This window comes from Artibeus jamaicensis, unplaced genomic scaffold (genome assembly GCF_021234435.1).
Source record: "Artibeus jamaicensis isolate MK-2021 breed Jamaican fruit bat unplaced genomic scaffold, CSHL_Jam_final contig_548, whole genome shotgun sequence".
Lineage (NCBI taxonomy): Eukaryota > Metazoa > Chordata > Mammalia > Chiroptera > Phyllostomidae > Artibeus > Artibeus jamaicensis.
This window is the reverse complement of record NW_026521883.1, coordinates 15108002-15132574: the sequence shown is the minus strand read 5'-3', so window position 1 is coordinate 15132574 and position 24573 is coordinate 15108002. Positions and strand designations below refer to the sequence as shown.

The 24573-nt window shown below is 42.4% G+C and overlaps 1 protein-coding gene across 3 annotated transcripts in view; it reads left to right on the top strand.

Moving 5' to 3' along the window:
- Positions 1 to 24573, top strand: part of MYZAP (myocardial zonula adherens protein) — an 89936-nt gene that overhangs the window by 50470 nt on the left and 14893 nt on the right. For 2 of the 3 annotated variants that reach the window (XM_037151016.2, XM_053670067.1), the window contains exon 11: positions 16870 to 16953. In XM_037151016.2, coding sequence (XP_037006911.2) covers positions 16870 to 16953 — 84 coding nt within the window. Of the gene's footprint in view, positions 1 to 3468; positions 6384 to 16869; positions 16954 to 24573 lie in introns of those variants that run through there. The other variant, XM_037151017.2, reaches the window with a different exon arrangement.

Genomic DNA, 24573 nt, shown 5'->3' with positions numbered 1-24573 from the left:
CGTCAGGAAGCCTGAAAGCTTGTTGGTGTGATGCTTCACATTCACCAACAAGGGGAATCCATCCCCATCATTTTAGTCCTACTGTCTGTGAAGAAAGGCAGTTCACTAAAATGCTGTGCTGCTTTTATCAGTTCATCCAGGCATTATTACTGAGGCTCTCGGAATCCTTAAATGTTAAGTAATATATTTCCTTTCACCTCAGCAGAGTGTAATTTCTTAACAGCAATAATAATAATCTGAATAAAATGTGACCAGCCTAGGTTTTACAATCCATAGCTCAATAATGACTTGATTTTCATTGTATGGTACAGAATATTTCAGTGAGGACTTGGGTGTGTAAGAAAACCTTTTTGAAATGAAGGGTTAATGTATATGTAATGGGGTCAAGTTCATTGGAAAAGACAACTCAGTGAATTTTGTGTGAGGTATGGGACCAAATACTCTCCCTAGGCTAGATCTTTATTCCGACTGTAGTCTCCCTTATGAATGTATGTCAGGGATTGGTTGTCTCCCTCCATCACTGGTTCTTCTAACTGGTTCTAGCTCTGATAAAAAGTAAAAAACAAAACAAGCCCCACATAAGGTCCTTTAGACTTTCAAGGGTTTGCCAGAAAATCTAGAGGGACTGGAAAAAAGAGCACCTGTGGGGCATGTCAGCCATTCACCTTTCCCCAGCCGCCCACCTGCACTTGGCCAGTGCAGGGCGTGGGGAGCGGTGCAGAGGGGCTCGGGATCTTCCTGGCTGCTGTCAGTTACCTTCATGTGGGGGTTTCATGCTCCTCTTGAAACCACCCTGGATTAGGCCCTTTGCCTCATTCTTGACTTTGCCAGCAAAGGAGCCAGGGCCTCGGGGAGGAAGGTCAGTCAGCAGGGACGTTCACACCTCTTTACCTGCACTGGCCAAGGGCCGGTCCCCAGCCAGCCAAAGCACCTTTTCCGCCAAGGGGAAAATTATCGGGAGGAAAAAACAAATTCCTATTTGCCCTTAAAAATGGGTGGACTCACTGTTTTGCCAATGGGCAACGATACTATTCGGCTGAATAAATAGCAATTTAGTAAGAGGTCCTTTACCCTTTCATTTCAGCCGTAGCATCCTTTTGTTTTATCACTTCCTTCTGATTGCCCTTTGTGATTGTGACGGGTGACATGTTTCTTCCAACAGAAAGTATCTGGAGAGGTTGCCTTTCCGTTTCAGAGGAGGCATTATTTTTTTAGAATTTTCTTTTGCGGAAAGCAAATGCATCCCCCACCCTGTTCTATAATTTAGATGTTTAATGAGTGCAAAGGTGCAACGAATTGATTTTCTTGTTAAGAAAACAAGCTTTAGTGCTTCTCCATACAGGTGGCACAGAGAATCACTGGGAAGTTTTAAAAAAAACTCCAGAACCCAGCAGATAGGAGTAGGAGGGAGGGGCTGGGCATCGGAGGGTTTTTTGGTTGGTTTTTAAAGCCCCACAAGATTCCAGTCTGCAGCCAGGATTGAGAACTGATGTTCTAGATTCTTAGAACAATGGTATACGTTTCCATGTCCAGGTCCTTAAGGAACTTCTGTGCCCGAGGCAGAAAGCTGGTAGTAAACTTGGGGTAGGAAGGGTTCAGGGGAAGAAAGCCAGGAGACCAGTCGGCAGGGACCAGGAGCCCTGAAGCGGGAGGCTGGTCCAAGTGTGTGACCCTCTGAAGGTCCTATCAGCCCCATCCAGACAGCTCACTCTCAATAGCCCTACTGGCCTGGTGGTGTCCACATGGTAAAACTTCCCAGAGGCTATCCATGTCCATCTAGAGAGACATTGTTACTAAGGCAGGTAGATTTAGGCACACTTTTAAACAGATAGTAGAGACTTAAGGGACAGAATCCAATTCCAGTGGAAACCGAGAACCTACCACTAACAAAGAGGCCAAAAGTGGTTCTCATGGATCCTCTTCCCCCAGTGCTTGTGTGTGCACGTGTCTGGCCGTGCCCTGGTTTAAGTCACTCACTTCTGTCTGCACAGAAGACCTTAGTCTTGGCCACGCTGACCTTCCTTAGAAAGAAAAGGACATAATACCTTGTTTAAATAATAGTATTGACAATGACCACTTCTCAAGTGCAAGATAGGGCAGAACATTTTTGCAATTCCTAAGAAATGGTTTTGAAAGCATTTCATTATCATCCCCTAGATTTTTGAAGAGTGACTCTTGTTACAATGTAACAGTTTTTGTGGAGACAAACTGGATGAGGGAGGATAGATGATAAGTAACTCTTCTGAGAGTTGAGGTTTGAGTTACTGGTTTCTGGTTCTTGAGCCAGTAGCAAAGCAGGGCTTCTCATTTATTTTTTCAAGTCCCTATGACTCATCTCCCAGACCCAGAATCTGTGTGCACCCCCGGAGCAGAGACCTAAGAAAAGTATAGTTAGAGAGCCTTCCGTGTATGTACAACACAGGTGTGCCTGGGGTAGAGACAAGTGTCGATTTTTTAGAAGCAGACTTACCTGCATTTACTGGTTGTGGGACCTTCAAAAAGTTACTAGTTTCTTGTCTGTAAAGCAGGGTTAATAACAGTCTCTACCCGAAAGAATGTTTTGTTAAGGGTTGAGATGATGTATGGTTGATTCTTGAACAATGTGCAGGTTATCCCATGCATCAAAAATTCATGTATAACTTTCGACTCCCTCAAAACGTAACTACTAAGAGCCTACTGTTGCCTAGAAGCCTTACCAATAACAAGCAATTGATTAACACGTATTGTGTTGTAAGTGTTCATGTGTTATAAGTATTATATGCCGTATTCTTATAATAAACTAAACTAGAGAAAATAAAATGTTAGTAAAAAAATCATAAAGAACAGAAATAACATTTTAAGTACTTATTGAAAACATACCTGCATATAAGTAAGTGGACTTGCACAGTTCAAACCTTCATTGTTCAAGGATCAGCTTCAGAAAGTACTAGCAGCATATTCCTAGAAACACAGGAAATAATAAATATTAGTTGCTTTTATTATTATTGTGACAGATGTGTGGGTTCCTGCTGTGCATACCCAAAGTAAGGTTAAATGGAATAAAAGCAGAACCCACTGGGCTGCCTTTCCCCACTTTGTGAATCTGACTGGGCACTTGGGATCTTGGGACGAACTTCTCTCCTCCTCCTGTGCTTTGTGCTGTGTTCTAGCGCGGCCATCCATCCATCCTTTGAGTAGTACATTCATACTCAAAGCAGTTAAAAAAATTAACTCTCTCTCTTCTAAGAATCTCCCATTTTTAATGGGTCTTCCCCCATTTAAATCTTCCATTTGTTAGCACACAATTTATTTTACATTTATTATGCAGTGTGCTGAAATGGACAGCACAAAAGTGCGTTGTTGCCAAATGCCCCGTGTTTAGAGGATTCAGAGTAATGTCCAGCACTGATAACTAGCCCAGTGGGGGTGGGGGAAGGAGCTGCAGCCCTCAGCCCACAACCCTAATCCACTCGATTGAACTGTTTCCAGATCATGTCACACGAGCTCTTCTCCAGATTTAGTCTCCGGCTCTTTGGAAGATGACACAGTGGTAGCCTGCCCTGGGTTGGAAGCGATTCCTTTATTGTCGTGATTAGAAGAACACTTGTACTCTCTCTGCTGGGAAGAGGTGGCATGTAGCTGATGAGCTGATGACCCAAACAGGAAGGACATGCTATTAAAAGGAAAACTTGGCCATGCAGGGCTCTGAATTGTGAAAGCACCATTTTTGTCTGTCCTCAACTCGTACGGCCTCACACACACTTCCAGAGTCACAAGAACTCCACGATCCACAGAGTATTTTTAGAAACTTGGGTTCCTAGACATCAAAGAAGGAGCTGTGATGAAAAACAGTCCTAAAATACAATTCAGAAAGTACCAGGTGGAGGCTGGTCCTAAGATCTCGGACAGTGGAGCCTCACAAGTGGAAGAGCTGCCAAGTGCACCTGCTAAGGAGATAGGAACTGGGTTTGAAGACCCCCGGTGCTCCGGGAAGGAAGTGCTGCTGCCAGATGGCCCCCCAGAAAATGCAGAAGCAGCCGCATGTCCATGTAGTTTGATCATATTTGTATCTGAGGGTTGGCCCTGTGGATGTCCTCACTGAGTGGAGATGAACAGCACTAGTCGACTTGGCACTCTTCCTGACTGTTTAAGAAGTTTGGTTGGTTTCTATCACTGCAAGCATTTTGCCTGACCAGATAGTTCAACTAACTTCATGAAAAGGAGAATCGTATCTGATGAAGAAAGAAATATTCACCAAAATATACTGAAGTGAAATACGTGTACTTCATGCCTGCTTTATTTTTCTGCAGGTCTTCTTGAGACAGTCTAGTCTACCAATACTACTGAAATCTAGTTAGTAGTATTGGTAGCAGCAGGGGTGGTAATAGTCATTGGGTGGTATTAGCCCACGTAGGCTAGTAGTCTGGTCTAATCAAGTGAGTTCATTAAGGGGACAAGAATCAACTAGATGTTGGGTCCTTCTCCACTCTCACCACTTCTTCCTGGCAAGTGGACAGGCAGATGCTTTCTTGTCAATAGTTGTCTTTGATCTTTCATTGACTTGCTTCTGTTCAGCTTAAGTAAATAGGCAGAGAATGAGAAAGGAAGCAGACGAATAGTTTTCCATATTAGTAATGAACTGTTAATGCAGTGAACCTGTGTTGCTATTCTGTTTAAGTGAAGGTCCCCAGATGCTCTGCTGGGTATCAGACTGACTCAGGGAGATCTGAGTCGGATTCGAGAGTTGCAGATCTACACATCTGCAGTGCTGTGACCTACATCTTTTATAGGGATATGTATCTTCACTTCCCTCATATTTTTCTAAGTATCTGGTGGAAAAGTTCCCGGCTTTTGTTGTAGTGGAATAGATCTGTTACCCAGCTTCAAAAAAAATGAAATAGTATGAAATGGAAATGTAAGGACATGTGGAGGAAGTAGCTGTGATGTCAGCCACTCTCCCAGAACCTTGTGCTCTTCTCCTGCCCTTGGAGACTCATCCCCCCTTTTGGGTGACAGGCAGTGAGAGCCTGGAGGCCCGGGGGGCTTTATTCCATGGGGCAGAGCGTGGGTGAGGCGCCCAGCCTTTCTGCAGGCCCCGACAGTGCCTCCAAAATTTTATGCCCTTGGCGCCTCATGGGCCTCCCTGAGAACTGGCACCGGGTCCAGGCTAGCTGGCCACTTCCTTGATCAGGGTCCCAGCCTGATGGGCCCTCCTCCCTCTGCTCCTCCCTGTCTTTGCCTGTGTCCCTCGGTTCTGCCAGGATTGAGATACAGTGTGAACTTAAATGACATTGGTGCTGGGTCCATGGACTCCTAACCAGCATTCATCCTTTATTACTTCTTTTGTTTTTAATTGACAACAATTTTAAATACAGAAAATTATAGAGACTGATAAAAACAAAAACCCTGGAACGCTCCTGTAGCATTGACAAATGTTAACATTTTGGCATATTTCAGATCTTTGCTAAATAAAAGAAAACATTACAAAGAGGAGGTTCTCTTTTTATTCCTCCCTAGTTCTGATATTGTCCTTCTGCCTCCTTCCTCCATCTTCAGAGGCAGTTTGGTCTCTTTGCAGACCACGTGTTGAGGCTTTACTACCTGCATGTGTCTATTATCAGTATATAGCTTAGTTTATGATTAAACATGTATGTAAATTTTTATTCATAATATGTAAGTAAGTAAAAATTATATATATATATATATATAGAGAGAGAGAGAGAGAGAGAGAGAGAGCACAACTTGTTTTCCCAATTTTGTGTTTGATGGTGTTACATATAGAGATAAATTATTCCTTTTAATGGCTGTCTAATTATCCATTATATGAATATACTGTAATGCGTCCTATTGATAGACATTTAGGTTTTTTTCCTAAATTTGTATTTTTACAAACAACACCCAACATGTCTCTGTGCTTCTCCGACTGGGGACTGTACTTGGAGGAGGATGGCAGAGCCTGGGCGCAGGCACCGTCCACTCTGCCCGGCGCTGCCCAGGCGCTGTCCGGAGGGCGCAGGCTGGCAGCATCTCCGCGCCGCCCCCACCTCCCGGCACTGCTGGGAGGTAGTTTTTGCCGTAGCGAAATGGTGTCTCTTCCTTTTGATTTTGATCTGTGTCAGCCTGATTACTACTCATTAGCCTGTCTTCCTAAGCTTATGTTATGGCTGTTCAGGCCTCCAACCTTAGTAATTGGCCATTCATATCTTTGTTTATTTTTCTCTTTGGTTGTTTGTCTTTTTTTCCTGCTGATAATATAGGAACTCTGTATACTATCAATATTCATTATTTATCAAAAAATATTTAAATGCTATTATTTTCTACAAGTCAGTGGGTTTTTTTGTTTGTTTATGGTGTCTTGTATATTATAGAAGTTTTTAATTTTGGCATAAAGTTATTAATATTTTTATGGTGTGCTGTGTGTCTTGTTTATTCGTCATATGGGTTTTGGGGGGGTAATAGTTTTAGAGCTTTGTTTTTATCTTTAGGTCTTTAATTACAGCCCTCCCCTCCCCGTCCTCTGCTCATACCTCCATCCTCTTTCTTACTCTTTCTCCACAGCTCTCTATCCCGTTATCTTGTCCTATATCCTACACTAACCTGTTTTGCTTATTTATGAGTTGTCTGTTACCATCCGCCAGAATGTGAGCTCCCTGCGGCCAGTGGCTTTTGTCTGTTTCATTCCCAGCTGTGTCCTAACACCTGGAATAGTCACTGGCATACAGGAGGCACTCAATAAATGCTTGTTGAACAAACAATAATCCCTGTGGAATTTACTGTCTGCGAATGTGCTGTGAATAGGGCTGCACTTTGGGGGCGGGGCGGGAGATCGTGGAAAGCTTGTTCCTCTCCCAGCACGGATCGAATGGTCTTTCCTTGACCCACTCGTTCTCTTCTGTGCCGTCACCATCAGGCTGGACCTGTGTCCCCGTGCCACTGTCTCTAAATATTTCTGTTCTCCTGGCCCAGTGCTGAAGTCTGCAGGAAGCTCTGTCCTCAGGTTTAGGGGTGGGGGTGATGAGGCAGGTCCAGTTTAGGGGGTTCTTCTCTGATTCATCAGTTTCTGAACATTTAAGAAGCACCTTTTAGGAGCCAAATGCCGAAATGGACGTGAGTTTCTGCCAGCGTAGGGCTTTCTGGTTGACACTAAAACCCTTCTGAGCCCACGGCAGAACGTGGTAAGTCCTGCGCAGGGCCGTGAGCTGTGCCCAGGCAAAGAGAGTGGAGATAACAGTAAAGCTCACAGACTTTGCGTGATGAATGAAATCTGAGCTGGCCTCCCGCCTCTGTTCCTGGCTGGGCTCTGTATCTTTAGTGAGTTTCTTACTCTTCCCAACACTCAGTTTCCTTATCAGCAACGTGGAAATAATGATAACAGCACCTGCACCAGAGGTTGTTGTGAGGAGTGACTGACAAAATGCATGTTCACTGACTCTGTGTGGGTGGGAGGCTTCAGGGAGGAGGTGGTAGCTGACCGAGTCTTGCAGGATGGATTGGATTTTTCTAGGCAGGGATTGCGTGAGTGGAAAAGGACATACCAGACAAGATATGGAATAAGCATAAAAGAAAAACATAAGTGTGGGTGAGTTAACTAATGTAGTTTGACTGGACTGTGAGAGGGAATTGGGATGAAGAGGCTGGAAGTGTAGGCTGAGACCAATTGTGGGGGGTTATCTGCACTAAGCTGAGAAAATGTCCTTTACTACTTTGCTCTCAATTCCTTGATGTCTCTTCAGGGGGTGCTGAGCAATTAGGAGGGGAAAGGGACAGAAAGGACAGTTAGGCAGCTCCCAGGAGGGCCAGTGCAGGTGAGGATCTAAATTCAGGGCACTTGAACTTTTTTTAGTACCAGCTTTGCGGACCTGGGTACATCTCATTACATTAATCTGAAATCATTTTCTCCCTGGATAGTCCTGTGTAGTGTGTGATTTTTGTCCCTGACCCTGCCTCCACCCAGGGAAGCACAGGGACAGACAAGCTGAGAGCACCCTCTTCTCCATCCCACCCCCCTCCCCAGGAGTCACAGAAGGGCAAAGAACAGCTTTGAAGACTTAGGGCCCCAGAAAATTCTTTGCCACAGAGACCGTCACCTGCCAACTTTGTTCCCAGCCCGGCCTACTTTCTGGGCAGCATGGCAGTCCCGGGTTGTCACCCAGGGAGGACAAAGGCAGCCCTCTGATCAGTGTGGCGTGAATGGCTTTGGACCGCACGGGTTTAAATCAGCCCTGCCAGCATCAAGCTCTAAAGTGGCAACTGTCCTGGTTTGCCTGTGAGTGAGAAGTTCCTGGCACATGGGACTTCAGTGCCAACATCTGGGGAGACCCAGGCAAGTGGGGATGAGCTGGTCGGGAGCCCTCTGGCCTGAACCTTTCCCTCACCCGTCAGCATTCAGCAGGCGCATGCTATATTGGGGGTACCAAACATCACCCTGCTGGTTCCCTATCGTGCACGCACTTGTGCATTTCCCTCCACCCTCCCCATTTGCTGCCTGCCATCCTCACTAGTATTTTTTTTTTCTGTAAAGGTGGAGAGCAAGTGTTCCTAGCCCACCACTGTGCTCCCGGTCCCTAACGCTGGGTCCAGTGCATAGGCGACCACAGGTGATCATCGAAGGGTGAAGAGCTGGGGAAGCTCTAGGAACCTCAGTTTTTCTCCTCTGTGGGGATGATCCCCCCTAGGGCTGTTTCTGAGGGTGATGAGCTAACCCAGAAAAGCCAGATACCCACTTTTGTGGTGCCCGGTGCCGACCTTCCTTTCTCCCCCATGAATGCGCACAGGTTGCAGAGCCGGCATATTCATCCGCGCTGTCGCCGTAGTCGGGTCAAGCTTAGGCGCCTGGGAGACAGCTTGTTGCCCTTCCTCTCCTTCGGGAGAAGTTGGGTTCTCTTTAATGTAAGGTAGAAATCAAACCAAATTAGGTTATTTTACCTCAGAAGCCAGTTTCAACGGATCCTTTTGAATGGTATAGTTCTATTATTATATATTACTTCAAACTTAATAGAAAAAAATTGATTAAAATATGTGCCCCGCTCATATCTAGCCTGGCTGAATGCCACAAGACACATTAATTGAAAATGAATTTCTACAAACCCAATCAAGCTCATGAAGATGAAAAATGTACCTTTTTCCCCTCCGTTCCTTCATTGATTTTTCATTTTCCCCACTCACAGCTTCATTTAGCAATTTTTCAGTTTCATTTTGTTGTGGCCTTAATTCATTTCCTTTCCCCCCCCCGCCCCCCCAAATGAGATAATGTACCCTTTTCCTTGTCCTTTTAAAACTGCTCTTTCATGCTGCATTAGTGCAGGCGAGATTCGGATCTTGCCGTATTTCTCTGTGCTTTATTATTTCTTAGGAAAAGAGGGTAACGTTATTATTTTTAAAATTCCTACTGTGGTGGGTTTTATCACAGAGAATGCACTTTAAAATGCATAATTGTGAAATTACAGTGTTATAAGACTTCTAAAATAGAATTAAGAGAAACCAAAAAATTTTTAAAACACCTTTTCAGAGGGAAAGTGTGAAATATGGGTTATTGTCATTTTTCATGGTGGGGCACTTGAAAAATCTGACATAGTTCCTGTTTTGTTGAAGAAAATGGAGACAACCGTTTGCCAGACCACAGGAGGTTTGGGCTGAAAGCAGGGCCCTGCCAGGGCAAGAGGAGGCAAAGGGAGACGGTGGCTAAAGCCCTGAGTGAGCTCTAGCAAGTTCGCGTCCGCTCTGGTCTGGTCAGTCCACTGCTTCCCTGCATCTCCAGGTGTCTTGAAAGCAATAATGGGAGCATCAAGCTGTTTCCTTGCGATATTTTCAAATAATCTCATAGCATAAATTTCCTGTGAAAAGTCTACAGTGATGTAGAATACAGTGTCATACTGCTTTAATTGGACTTAGAACTCAGAACCCTGCTTATCTCATTTTGATCTGAAGCTATGGTTTGCTTGTTTGTCTTTGATACACGATTCAGTGGGGAAATGATTTCTTTCTTTATCAGTGCAGTTTAAAGCAGGAAGTCTTTTCAAGTGAGGACCCCAGGGAAGGCCTAGAGAAGCAGATGAGTTAGAGGTAGAGGTTGGGGAACTGTTCCTGTGCCCACTGTCGTGACGGGCGTGAGCAGACACACAGCCCTCACACTCGGAGTTCGAGTGGAAGTGCCTGTGGGCTTGAATTGGTTATGCTTAAAATTAGAATGAAAACAAAGTAAGTTCCCAAGAAAATAATGTCACAACTTTGGTTTGAATTTAAAAAATCTAATTTCAAACAATTTGAGTCAACGTGCATGTCAGTTTTAGCGTACGTGCTGGCATCACGCTCTGTCGCAGCGTTTCCAGTTTCATGTGTCATTTTTCCCATAACATGCATGTCATCGTTAGCCACCTGGTAAAAAAAAACACCCCAACACAGTTTCTTTAAAAATCATATCAAGAGCTGTCTAGTATTTAGTACTTATTTGCTGATGCCATTTCTGATATTTCTTAATTTTTGTCCACATCCCCAACCTTGATATTGAATTCTGTTCCCCAAGTCTTGCACAACCGGGTACTATTCACATAGTTCTCCCCACCGGGCTGTATCATAGTCTGTCATCTAACACAAGTGACCCCTGTCCTCTGCATCTGTCACTAAAGGTAAAAACCTCCAGGAAGCTGAAAAGCCTTGCAGCCAGCAGGGCTGCTGTGACTGCAGACATGACAGGAATTGACCCAAGTTTGGTACACTTTCATTTTGGTCTGGTTGACATGCAAGCTCCTTTCGAAACAAATTGGGAGGAATCCTTTCACTGTAGCGATGAGCAGTCTGTTTCCAAAGCAGCTTATTAAAATGTGTGGATTGAGGAGGGTGATTTCACCTCCTCAGAGAGCTGTTCTTTTCTACGACGTAATTGATACACTACACACTTGTTCCACGTGGGTTTGCTGGCTAGTGCAAGGGTAAGATGTAAATAAAGGGTGGTAATGGCAGTGATGTGTCCCAGCCTGTGGGACTTGGGAAGACAGGTGGGAGGTGACTGGTGAGTCCTTCCTGACAGTGGGAGGATTCCTGGTGGGGAAGGGGATGGAGGATGGGGAGGCACATCCGGGCAGACAACAGCCAGTACAAGGGCTCAGAGGTAGGACCGTTGTATGTCCTCAGAGTGCTGAGAGGACAGAGTAGCTTTTCTGTAGGGTTCATGGTAAGACAGGACAGGCAAGAAATGAAACTGGGGAGATAAAGTGGGGCCACAGCAGAAGAGCCTTTGTCCATGCCAGGGAGTTTGAATATTTAGAGCGTGGGTGGGTTTTTAAGCAGGGGAGTGATCTACTCAGCATCGCTGGGGTGGAGCCCAGAAGTTGGTATTTTGTAAGCATTCCCGCCCCCACAGGTGGAGGGAGCCAGGTGACTGGAGCGCGGCTCTGGATAAGGGGGATTACTAGCTCAGACCACCTATGTGGGTCTCTCAACTGTGGCTCATGTGAAGAAAAGCATTATCAGTTTGAAGAAATTTAAAAACCTCCCTTCCCTCCATAAATATCAAACTGGCCTATAGACTTGGATACCTAATATCCTGCATGAGCAATTAAGTTGCAAAACATATATTCAGTGTGAGTTACCAAAGACATGTCAATGAAGATGAAAGTTAGAAAAATTCTATTAACATCAATTGAAAGCTTTCAGATTTTTACCAAGGTGGGTTTTTTCCCTTTGTTTTATAAGGGGGTCTACAATTTGATATTTCAATTTAACTGTTGCAGAAAGATTATGCTCTTGTATAGATAAAATAGGTTAGGCTTCTGATTTCTAATTTCCTAATGCCCTGACTTAAGCCTGGGGACTTGAGTCATTTACCACCACCTGGTGACAGGTAGACCTAAATGCAGCTTCATGAAGGGCACATACACCTCCTGAAGATCAAATTTACAAACTTAAACACATCAAAAAATGACAGCAAAGGTACCCAATGGATTTCACTTAGAAACTGCATGGTATCCTGGATTTTGGGTGGCCCCTGATTTGGGGTGAAGGGTATTTCTGGGGGCATGTCTACCCTGGTTTCTCAAGGTCTCCAAGAGTCTGTTCCAGACAGTTTGCCTCTGAAGTCTAAGGGATGAATTGTTCAGAGATAATGGATTTGTTGATCGATTCATTCATTCATCATCTGAGAATATATGTATCACCAAGGTCTTTATTCTCAAGAAGCTCACAGGGAGAGAGAAATTCCAGTAATACTATAGTAGTAGGTAATTTTTTTTAGTGTGTATCATATGCTAGATACTATAGGAGACAATATTTCAAGACTCTTTGAAGTGGGGAGTCAAAAATAACATCATTTCCCCACAAACGTGTGATCTAGCCATTGTGGATAGAGAACTAGACTTGGTACCTAGGACCTTATCAAACCCAGAAGCATGTGAGTCAGCTTGTTTTAGAAACTTATCTTCTCACTTGGGAGAGGCATGGCATGTGCTCCAGGGGCAGACTCCAGGGGAGGCGAAGCTGGGGTGTGGAGTGGGCACCCTTGGTGTAGGGCACCAGGGGCCAGCCACGCACTGCCTGCCAACCCTGGCCACCGAATGTACTGTGCCAGATGCCTCTGTAAGAAATGCTCAAGGCTGAATGGAAATCCGCACACAGAGCATTCATTCAGCACAGTAGCACCATGGCTCCTTGAAGCATCAGTGGCTGAAAAACGCCTGCTTTGTTGTCAGAAGCTTCAGCACTCCTACATCCTTCCCTCAGCTTGTTCTTTCTCCCGAGAATGAGGTGCTTCTTTGCTCTGGAATCAACCTTCCATCCTCTTGGAATTCCCAGAATTCCCCTCTCAGCTCCCTGCAGACGGTATCTCTGCCTTGTATTTCTTTCTTTTTTAAAATTGAAAGTGCTCCTCTGAGCCATTTGTTAGGATGCCCTTCCTCCTGTTGACTCACAAGCCACTCTGATTACTTCAGAGACAGTGAAACTTGTGTGATGTTACTTTGTATGTTATTTGATGAAATGTTGCCTCTGACCTTCTTAGAACATTTTAGTTAATTCCAGTACCCATTTGGCCTATCATTTAAAGATTTTAAAAGTCAACTTTAAAAAATCTTAACACAATAGGAAAGAATGAAAAAGGAACAACACTATTATAAAGAAAATTTTCAAATTTTTTCCTACAAAAGTTGAAGGAAATTTAAATAACTTTTTTGCTTTTGCCCATAATCCTACCCCAGTCTCAGACTGATTTAGTTTATCTAACTTCTTTTCCAGGTTTTACCTTCATCATTGTAAACTTTTGGTTTTTTTAGTCCCTTGAGGCTTTTTGTAAATACTTTTCCATTTCGCAATATATTTGTTTTTAGTGTTTGTGTAATATATTCCATCAAATTGATATTCCATAATTTATTGCCCATTCCTTTAGTGCTGGACATTAAGGTTATTTCCATTTTCTCTATTATAAATAATAGGAGCAAGAACATCTTTGTATATATAGCTTTTTTCTTACATCTGAATTATATCCTTAGGAGAAATTCCCGGGAGTGGGATTAGTGGGTCAAAGGGTATGAACAGCTTTATGGCTCTTAATATTTATTACTAAATTGCCCAGAGGGTCATTCTAATTTACAGTGCCACCTGCAACACAGGAGAGTGGCTGTCCCTCCCAGCTCTTCCAGCACTGATTTCTTCAGTCAGTATTTTTGGGCTAATTTAAAAGGTATTAAAGGATATCTCATTACTGTTTTTAATTGTTAAGTTCTTTGGTTATTGTGAAAATTGGACATTTAAAAATTATGTTTATATCTTATATTCTATTTTGTGTGTTTGCCTTCATGTTGGAGGATTATTTTGGCACTAGGCAGAATTTAAAATATTTTATAATGAAAATGTCAAATGCACTTAGGACAGAGAGAATTACCGAGTTCTCTAGACTCATTACCCAGATTCAACGAATAGCAAAGTTTGGCTGTGTTTGCTTATTTGCCTCTTCCTTTTCTTGTTTTTTCCCTGCTTCATGCAATTATTTTAAAGCAAATCCCAGACATTTTGCATATGTTTTCTATATACTTCATCGTGCATCTCTAAAACAGGTGGACTTATTCTTGTATAATCATAATGCCATTATCACACTTAACAAAATTAATGATAATTCCCAGGTATTACTTAACCAGTCTGTAATAAAATATTTTTGAAATGTCTTTAAAATGTCTTTTCCTGCTGTTTTGTTCCAGTCAGCATACAGAGAAGGTCCATGGCTTCTGGTTGTTGTGTTTCCAAAGTCTTTCCATTACTGCCCGCTGCCCTCCCCGCCAGATTTGCCCCCACCCGGTGCCTCGCTGCAGGAGCTGGGTCAGCTGCCCTATAAAAGTTCCCACATTCTGGATTTGACTTCTTTTTGCCTTATTAGCTCCAGAAGCTTTACTAGAATCTGTTTCAACTCTGTGTGTGTGTGTGTGTGGGTGTGGAGAGGCAAGGCTCTTCATGGTGGTGCCGTATGATTCATCGTGTACTATTTCGTGGCACAAGTTTGAGCTCCTCCCGCCGTGAGGATGCTCCAGCTGGTGGTGGATTTGGGTGCGGGGAGCCCAGACTGTCGCGTTGTTGTTCCCCTCACCTTTGTCCCCCCACTGCTTCCTCCTGATGGTTCCTGAGTCAGGCACTTGGTGGGGATTGAACAAATTATCATTCTTTCCCCATGTATTAACTGGAATTCTGAAAAGTAAAACTTCTTTCCTCAGAAACTGGGACTTTTTTAGTCATTTCAAGATGCAGTTTGTACCAGAAAGGTAGGATGTATGCGTTATTCTTTCCTCTGAATTGCCAAGTTTGTAAATAAGGGGTTAATGCCTTTCAGTTTCCACTGGTGTCCAACAAGCTGTTGCTGCTTTGTTCCTGTTTTTGAAGCATCATAAAATACTCAAAAGTTTCAAATATGTACATTCCATTCAATTTCATTTATTGTTCTATTTTGATGCTCCAATTGTCCCATCCTTGGCCCAAGGAAAATCTTTTATGTCCTTGTTTTCAGGCATAACCTTGTTTTCAGGGTTTGTTTAGTATATTTTTTGCCCCTTGAAATGGGCCATTTTTTCAAGATGTCCTGTGTGCTTTTGCTTGTTTGTTTGTTTTTGGTGAGGAGCGGTGTTCAGAGAGCACAGTCTGGATGTGTTATGTGCTTGCTGTTATTGTTTCTAAGTTTCCTCAGAGGACAGAGTTAGGAAATGCATATTTAACAAAAGAAAGTAAAAGACTGTGAGTTCGTACTGATACTTTTCTTTCAAATTTAATAAAACTATTTATTTCTTTGATTTCATATTTATATTTCTTTCTCTTAAACTCAAAATCTTGGTCCCAAACAGAACACTGCAAGATACCAAATAGTTTCAAAATAACAACACTGATATTATTATTATTAACAATATTTGTAGGGAAGGAGAGGGGTTTTTTTTGCAGTCTATTTTGCGAATACATTCCACTAAAAAGTATCGTCCAATTACCTTGTTCAAACAACATCTGAGTGAATTCTTTTCACCAATTTGATATACAGTTAAGTTCCTTTATTTCAGTTTGTTTTCAAGATTTAGGATTTACTTATTTTTTCCATTTTGGTTTAGTTTTATTTTTTGAATCTGCAAAATGTGCTTTCAAAATTAAACCTGTGTGTACAGTCTTATCAGAAGTTTTTCTTCTGTTCTCCCCCTCCTTACTGCTAACTATTTCTTAACAATTAAGATTTTTTTAGCTTTGCAGCATTTCCTTTTGCAGACATGTAAGCATTCATCTGTCCTCACCTGTTTTATGCCAAAGCTAGTGTATCATATGTCCTTTACAATACACCATATCAGTGTTTTAGAGATCTTCGTTTTTTTCTTGAAGGTTAGGTAGATATTCACTGTTAACATGTACCATGGTTATTTAACAAGCCACTTTTTGATAGAGTTTTGTTTTCTAAAAAAACAGAGTCCCATGTTCATGTTCAAGTCATTTCATATATTGGCCAATGTGTCTTTAGTATCTATTCTTAGAAATGGAATTGCTGAGTCAAAGAGTAAATGCCATTATATTTTTGTGCTTCTTCCAGCTATTGCTAGATTCCTTTCTATAGAAATTGTGTCATTTTGCATTGAGAGGGATTTTTAGAAAGATTTTTCAAATGCTCAGACTTAATATACAAGATGGTTGGAAAACTGGTGCATCCTGCGAAGTCCTAAGTTATGTTGTGAAAACACACACTGTTTCCCCTTGTACCTGAGACACCGCCCAGCCCAGAGCGCCCTGGTTCCTGCTCTCAGGGCACCTGCAGTTTGTCTATGGAGACATAATGTGTGTATGAAAGACAAAGAGTGGTCCAAGATGCAATTCACGTACTAGAAAAACAAAGGTGAAAGCCCAGCTCAAGTCTGTCTCTTTAGGGGCCCTTCCCTGCTCACCCCAGGCCACCTGAGTCCCCAGTCCTCTGAACTTCATGAGCACTCTCAGTGACAGTTACCCTTTCCCCAGACCCAAATTCTTGACACCTGGGGGAACAGGTATGAATGTACTAACAGGAATAACAGAGCCGAACGTTTGATATGCAGGGTGCCTCATAAATTTAAATGGAATAGTTATGTTGCATAGAGTTGTATCTGCATTTCCACAAGCATGTCCTAGGGACACCTGTGGTATGGTGACAAGAGTTACACTGCAAAATTAGTGCAGTCGGTTAGGTTGGACAGACCTAAAGACGTGTGGCTCCAAATTCATGTCTGATGTCCCTCCCAGGCTTTACCTGGGCACAGAATCCCCTTCCCGTGAGCATCTCACGTCAGTACTGTTCCAGGAAACACAAAGAACCAAGTTTAGGTTTGGCTGCAATGAAAACCAAAGGCATCTCTTCCAGCTGGTTAACTGGTACAGTTCTGTATTTTCGACTAACAATTTCAATTTGTTTCTTTCTAGATCGAATCATTAAAGAAAAAGGTGCAACAGAAACAGCTCCTAATACTGCAACTCTTAGAAAAGATATCTTTCTTAGAAGGAGAGGTAAGAAGCTATGTTGCTTTAAGTTGGTATCTTCCCTACCATTAAATTTTACATTGCTGAACCTCCCATTGACACTTACTTAAAAATAAGGCTATTTCCTGGCCTTGTAAAAGTGATTGAAGGTTAACTGCCAACACTGAAAATGAGGTTCTGACCGCTAGTTTTTCTTTTCCACCTGGCTCTTCTCATCCCAGCCTGCTGCTCACCTCTCATTTTGGCTCTTGTTTTTCTCGTTCAAGAATTTTCTTAGCAAGTCTGATAAGCTTTTGACTAACACTGATAATTGCCCACATTTGCGTAAGTGCTTTATAATTTGTGAAGTGTTTTCATATACATTCTTCACGTGATTCTCTCAGCAGCTTTAAGAAAAGGCAAGACGAGGATTATTATCTTTGTATTAAACAGTTTTTTAAAAGGAGGCACCAAGAAGGCAGGTGGCTTTGCTCACGATCACCCAGCATAGGAAGCGCCAGAGCCAGGCTGAGAGGCGGACTCTTCATCCGTGTTCTTCCAGGAAACGGAGTCAGCGTGTTTCAGCAGCCACTGCATTTCACCTGGAACTTTAAAACTATTCAGTATTCCTGACTTTCTGGCTTTTTGAAAGTCATTTTGGAGATTTTGTATAGGTTCCAGAGAAGGAAATTACAGAGCTGGAAGAACCTTAAGGGCTTAGGTAGTAACAGAAGGAGAAGCCAGAATCTATTTGCTCTGAAAGGCACTTATTAAGAGCTTGGCACTGAGACTCTTCCTTCTGAGCCTCCATGAATCTCTCCTTGTCTGTATCTTCACTGTAGTCCTTTCCCAGGAACAGCCTGGGCGAGAAGAACAAAGTAAGGGGCCAGGAAAGAAGTGACATTTATTAAGCACCTAGTATACGTTGGGCACTGTTAATTACTTTCTATATCCTTTGTTTAACCTTACTGTTAATAGTGGAATCAGATTTTTGCTTCTTATTAGCTGGTGGCACTGGGGACATTTCTTTTAAAAGGAGGATTTTAATTGCACCTACGTGCATGTGACTGTACAGTGAGAATGCATAGAAAGTGCCTGGCAGGTACTGAGTAGTGCTGAACGTGTTAGCATTGTTCTCTCTTCATTCAGAGGGATGCCCAATGAGCTAGGTTACATTTCCCCCATTTCGTCAATGGGCAAGCACATTGTGGAACCTGCCTTATGTGGCAGAGGAGATGGGTAAGTCTGTTCAAGGCCTGAGCTCTTAAACACCACATTTGTCAGGATGCTGAGCTGGGCCTTCATTTACTCTGTTTTTGAGGGACTGCCTGCAAAAGTCATAACCAGATGTCCTTTGTGGCCCACGGGGCCCTGGCAGCAGATTCAGGGTCCAAATATCTCCTGACACCTGAGTAAATAGACACTTGTTCCATGCCATCCCTATCTTCCCCTCCACAGTCACTGGGTCCAGCTGCCACTTTGAAACGGTATGAATGAGCATTTCTGTTTTGAGGACTGCCCTCTGAAATTACAGCTCCCCATGAGGGGAGTCACTCCTTGCCCAGTGAGAGCCGGAGAATGAGTGTCCCAGCGGAAGCTCATGGGTCTACAAAGAGAGTGGTTACGGCACAGAGTGGGGAGATGCTGACAGGAGAGATGGAAGGTCACCCAAGAGAGTGCGCACCACCCCTTCCCTTCCCACCAGCCAGGCTATTCGAGCTAGCTCTCGTACGGGTAGGTTGCAAATCATCCTAGAGGATGTTGTGCATGGAGAAAGGCCATAGACATATTTGTGCACTGTTTAATGCTTGATTTCTTAAACTCACTTCCACATCTAGTTTGGGTTGCCCAGACCCTGAGACGTGGATATGAGTCCATAGAGTTTATTTGGGAGCTGATCCCAGGTAGTGCCCACAGGGAAGTGGAGCAGTGAGACAGGGAAGGGCCACAAGCCAACCCTGGGTACCTTATTGAGGAGGTTACCACTGTGGGGTCCCTAGAAGACCTGTGCGAATGGCCCTGAGTCATCCCTTCCAAAAGTTCAGAAAGCTAGGGTGTTCATCCACTGACTCCCATCGATCACCGTGTGAGGCCTGCTCCCGGGGGTTGTGGCAGCTCTGCCCTGTGCAGTGTGGGTTGGGCTTCACTGGTCAGAGGAGGCTGCAGGTGAAGAGGCACAGGTGGCGCGTCAGGAAATGGGGCGTGTCTAGAGGGTATGGGGTGGGCCGACAGGGTCTACTGTGTGTGCCTAGTAAGCAAGACTTCGGAAACCAGGTTTTCTTGAGCATTTAAAGATTGGTTATAAATTTGGTAGATTAAATTCCCTTCACCTATTTAAATTCCACTACAAAATTAGTGTGGCTAATTCCTTTTGACCACTTCACAAACATCCGCCTTAACCAGCAGACGAAACTGTACAAATAAGTTACTAATGACAAAATTGAATAATACATTATACTTTAACCTATTCTAAATTTAAATATCGTGGTTCTAATTTATTTTATTGTTTTTGTTCTTGTTTTTTGTGTCTTCCAAAGACTGTTGTTTTACTTATTTCAGTGTTCCCTTGGACTTACCATCATTCTGGCACTTCCCGAACAGAAGCAGTGGCCTTTCCCATCCAAAGGATAGAACTCCTTTTCTAAATAGCTAGGGTCAGAGGGTGTGGGTAGGTGTCCCGCTGATTCTTGGGTCACAGGACTAGGTGGCTTCCCGGTGATTCACACTCAGCACCCCTTGTCATTGTGGTGCATTGACCTGGTTGTTGGCATTATTAGAAATGTATACATTCCTTATTCATACAAGTGTTTCACTGTACTTAGTTGGACCATGTAGAGATTTCATCTCCTAGGACAGTGATTTTCAGCCTTTCTATCTCATGGCGCACATCAACTAATTACTAAAATTCTGCAGCACACCAAAAAAATGCCATGTTTGCTGATTTGACCAAAAAATAGCTATACTTTTGATTCATTAACACCAGATGGCTAATGTTGTATGGACAATTGTCATTTTTTAAATTTGACAATCTAAGGGAAAAGAGGTCAGTGCCCCTGGCTAGAGTCAGGTATCGCATGTTTTAAAAATTCTTAAGGCACACCAGTGGAAAATTGCTGATCTAGGGCATGAGAGATTGAGTTTGAGTACTTGGTTTTCCTCATTAGGCTGTGCGACTGGAATATGAGGTTACAGACACAACTGTTGGTTCCCTGCTTGTGGTGTGTGACTGACCACGGATGCCAGTGAATTGCTGCCCCTCTTTCCACCTGGTTGTGTGACTGCCAAGGCCAACTCATCTCTCCATGGGCCCTAAGGTCCTGGGATGACCTGACTTACAATAATTCCTTTTGTTATTCTTTTCTACTTAACACAGAAGTTTTATAAACACACATATAATGGATACTCTGTGAAAGAAGCTATACTGCCTTATATATCAATGCTTCCTAGTTGTAAAAAATTTTGCAAAGTATAACATGCTCACCCTTTTCCATTAAAACTATATATTTCATGCAGTTTCTATTCACTTTCCTTTTGATTGACATTATGAACACAAGGCAATTCTCAGACCTTCCTTGTTTTTTTTTTGGTTTTTTTGCTTTTTTGGTGGGTTCTAAAACCCCGGGTTTCTTGATGCATGGCAGTTTTTCACCTGTCTTGTTTCTGTCCTGTCCCAGGGCAGGGCATCGGCTTGTCTCCAGGGAACTCGGGCTCATTTCAGTGGAGAGCTGCACTGTAGGCTGTCTGGGCATGAGAACTGGTAGCAGGCCGAAGTGCCGCACCGACTTTAATAGTGATGGGTTTGAGGAAAATGTGTGTTTTTGTAAGATCATGAGGTCACACCAGTGTTCTCCAAATTTATCTAATTATATTGCTTTACAATACAGGCTTCTGTCAGCCACTGGGAATTTCTATTTTGTTACCTATCCTACTACCAGTAATTTTCATCCCGTGACTTTCCATCTTCTGCCTTAAACGTAATGATGTCAACAGTGGGGTTTCAGATCTCTCTGACAGGCCCCGGTGGGCAGATCTGGTAACCTCCTATATTCCACCTATATTCTACCTTATATAAGGTAGAACTTTATAAATTCTACCTTATTTATAAAGTAGCTACTTTCTTTTAAGGGCCTAAGTACAGACTGTGGAGCCAGATTGCCCGAGTTCAAATCTCAGCCCTGCCACTTAACTAGTTATGTGATCCCGAGCAAATTGCTAATGCTCTGTGCCCCGTAGTTTGCTCACGTGTAAATGGAAGCCCTCCCTTTGAAATGGTATCCTCCCCACAGAGATGTTACAAAGACTAATACTAAGTGATTGGAAAAGTCTGTGTGTTCATTGTATCTTCAGTTTTCTGGGTGCTGGACTCCTTCCTTGTGATTGATACGTATTTTCTCTTTTTCCTCCTCCTCTGTCTTCTTCCCCTTCTTCTTCTTGTAAATAGAGAAGTATGGACAGTGCTGGCCCCTGAATTCATCATGTGCACTTACTGATGCTTAACCTCATTTGACCTTGGGATTCCTGCCCCCCCAGCTCCCCAGACGCTGTCTAGGCTAGCCCCATCAACTGATTCGGAATCTTCCTCATGCCAAATGTGCCCTTCCTTTTTTCCTTTTTTCCTTTTTTCCAGATTTTTATTTGCTCACTTCTTAAAATGAAAGTACAAGCATATATCTTCATAAAGTTGATAAGCTTCCTGAAATTCTGAATAAATCCCATTTTATTTTCTTCTGCTGAAAATTCTACACATACAACTTAATTTAAAAGTCAGAAGGAAAAATTCAAATGTGTTGGCTTGGTCCATCCTCCATTTAATGTGTGTTAAGTGGTCCATAAACTTCTCCATATGTCCGTTGTGCATTTCTGAGACTCTTATTAATTTTCCGTGTAACGCTGGGGCGGCAGTCCCAGGCCCCAGGGCTCTGTGTACGCACTTTATTGGACACACGTTCTTGTTTCGTGCATGTGCTACAGCTCCGCTACCCCTTTCCTGGGCCTAGGAGAGTGGGGGGAGGTGGGGGGAGGTGGCAACTGCCATACATCTGTGGCGTAACTTCCAAAAAAACTCCCAAAGTTGCCATACCAGGTCCTTCCTTCCTGGAAGGCACAGTCTCCCAAGCTGCCAGTACTATGCATTTCACATCTAAACACAAGGTGGTGGTATTTGAAAGCAGGAAAACCCCAGAACTTGGTTCTCAGTCCTGGAAGCAATGTTTTACCGAGCACAGGCCCGGCGGCAGTCAGGGCTGCTCTGTCGGTCCTGTTTGCTCGTGTTTTGCAAGACTGAGAGCAGATAGCCTCTGTTCTCCTATCTCAAGCCCTGTCCATTGTATTTCTTAAGTATTTCCTAAACCTTACCCTTTCTAACTCTCCTTGTACTACCCATGTTCAGGCTCTCACCATCTTTTATTTCTTCCTTGTCAACCTTATTATATATTAATTTATGTAAATAAATTGCATCTACTTAATGTGCACAGTGATGGGCGTTAACCAGACTTACTGTGGTGACCGTTTAGTAATACATACAAATATCAAATCATTATGTTGTATATCTGAAACTAATATTATATATGTCAATTATACTGTAATAAAAAGTGAAGTGTACAAATTGATGAGTTTTGACGGTCACGTGTACGTGTGAAACCACCACCACAGTCAAGATATAGAACATGTCCACCACTCCCTGTAACTCTCTGTTTGCCTTGGCAACCCTTCTTTCCAGGTAACCCCTTTCTTTTTCCGGGGAGGCATCACTTGTATCGCTTTTGACACTATGACCTGTGCATTTTATGTAAGTGGAATCATATAGTATGTACTCTTTTGTGTCTAGCTTTTTTCACTCAGTGCAGTGATTTCAGACATGCATAATGACTTCAAATGTATTGCAGAGTGGTATTCTGTTGTATGAATATATCACAACTGATTTATCCATTCACTTGTTGACACACACTTGAGTTGTCTCCAGTGAGGGGCTATCTTCAATAAAGCTGCTGTGAACATTAGTGTACAAGTCATTATGTGGCCACGTTTTATTCCTCTTATGTGAATTCCTAGTGGAATAGCTGCATTGTATTGTAGATGTAGGTTTAGCTTTTCAAGAAACTGTCAAACAGTTTGGTAGAGGGGTTATGGTAGTTTATATTCCCACCATCAGTTAGAGACTGTTCCAGTTTCACCACATCCTCACCCTTAGTGTTGGCAGTTTTTTTTTTTTAATTTAAGCATTTTAGAGGGTATGAAGTGGTATCTCACTGTGATTTTTATTTGCATGTTGTGATCACCAGTGATGTTGAGTATCTTTTAAAATGCTTACCAGCCATTTATATTGTTTTTAGAAGTGTCTGTTTAAACCTTTGTTTATGATTTTAATGTGTTTTTTGTTTTCTTATTATTATGTATTTTTGTATATTCTGGATACCAGTTCCTTGTATTGTGAACATGTTCTTTCATTCCATTTGCTTTTTCAAAGCTATTTTTATATAGGTTTTTATTTTTTATGAAGTTCAACTTATCACTTTTTTCTTTTATGATTTATGCTTCTTGCATCCTGAGAAGCCTTTGCCTGCTAAACAGTCACAGAGACTTTCTCCTGTGATTTCCTCTAAAAATGTTATCATTTTTGCTTTTTAATTTAGATCTATGATCCATTTGGAGTGATGGAAATGTTCCGTATCTTGACCGTGGTGGTGGTTTCACTCGTACATGCGCCCATCAAAACTCATCATATTGCACACTTCACTTTTTATCACAGTATAATTGACATATGTCATATGAGTTTCAGATATACAACATAGTGATTTGATATTTGTGGAAGTGTTCATTTTTGTGTTTTGTATGAAGTAAGGATTGATGATTTCCCCCCCAGCGTGGGTATCCAACTGTTTCCTTTCAGTATCTCGTTGTTATTGTCACGACAGTCTGTGCCACTGTCCCTCCCTTCTCTGATCAGTCTAGCTAGGAGGTTACCAATTTTGTTGATTTTTTAAAAATTAAAGTGGCATCTGGCTTTATTGACCTTATTGTTTTCTTTTTTATTGAGTTTTGCTCTGATACTCATTATCGCCCCCCCCACTTCGAATTCTTTTGGTGTTACTTTGCTCTTCTTTTTCTAGCTTCTTGAAGTGGACTTTAGGTCATTGATTTTAGACATTTCTCCTTTTTTTAATATAAGCCTTTAAAGCTATAAATGTCCCTCTAACCTCTGCTTCAGCTACATCCCATCAGCTTTGATTGGATGCATTTTTGTTATTATCCAGTGAAAAATATGTTCTCATTTCTTTTGAGAGTCTTCTTTGACTAATGGATTATTTAGAAGTGGGTTGTTTTTACTTCCAAATAGTTGAAGTTTTTTTAAAAAAAAGATATAGTTTTTGATTTCTAATTTAATTGTTGTGGTCAGAGAACATACTTTGTATGGTTTTAATTCTTTTAAATTTATTGAGACTTGTTTTATGGCTCACCATATGGTTTCTCTTGGTTTAGTATCGTGAAAAGAATATATATCCTGTGGTTATTGTGTGTGTTCTATAAATATTAATTAGATTTAAGTGGTTAATAATATTGTTTCGATTATTTATGTTTTCCTGGTGTTTATGTAAGTGTCCTATCAGTGGCTGAGAGTGGTGCTGAAATTGTTACTATGGTTTTAGACTCTCTGTTTCTTTTTTAATT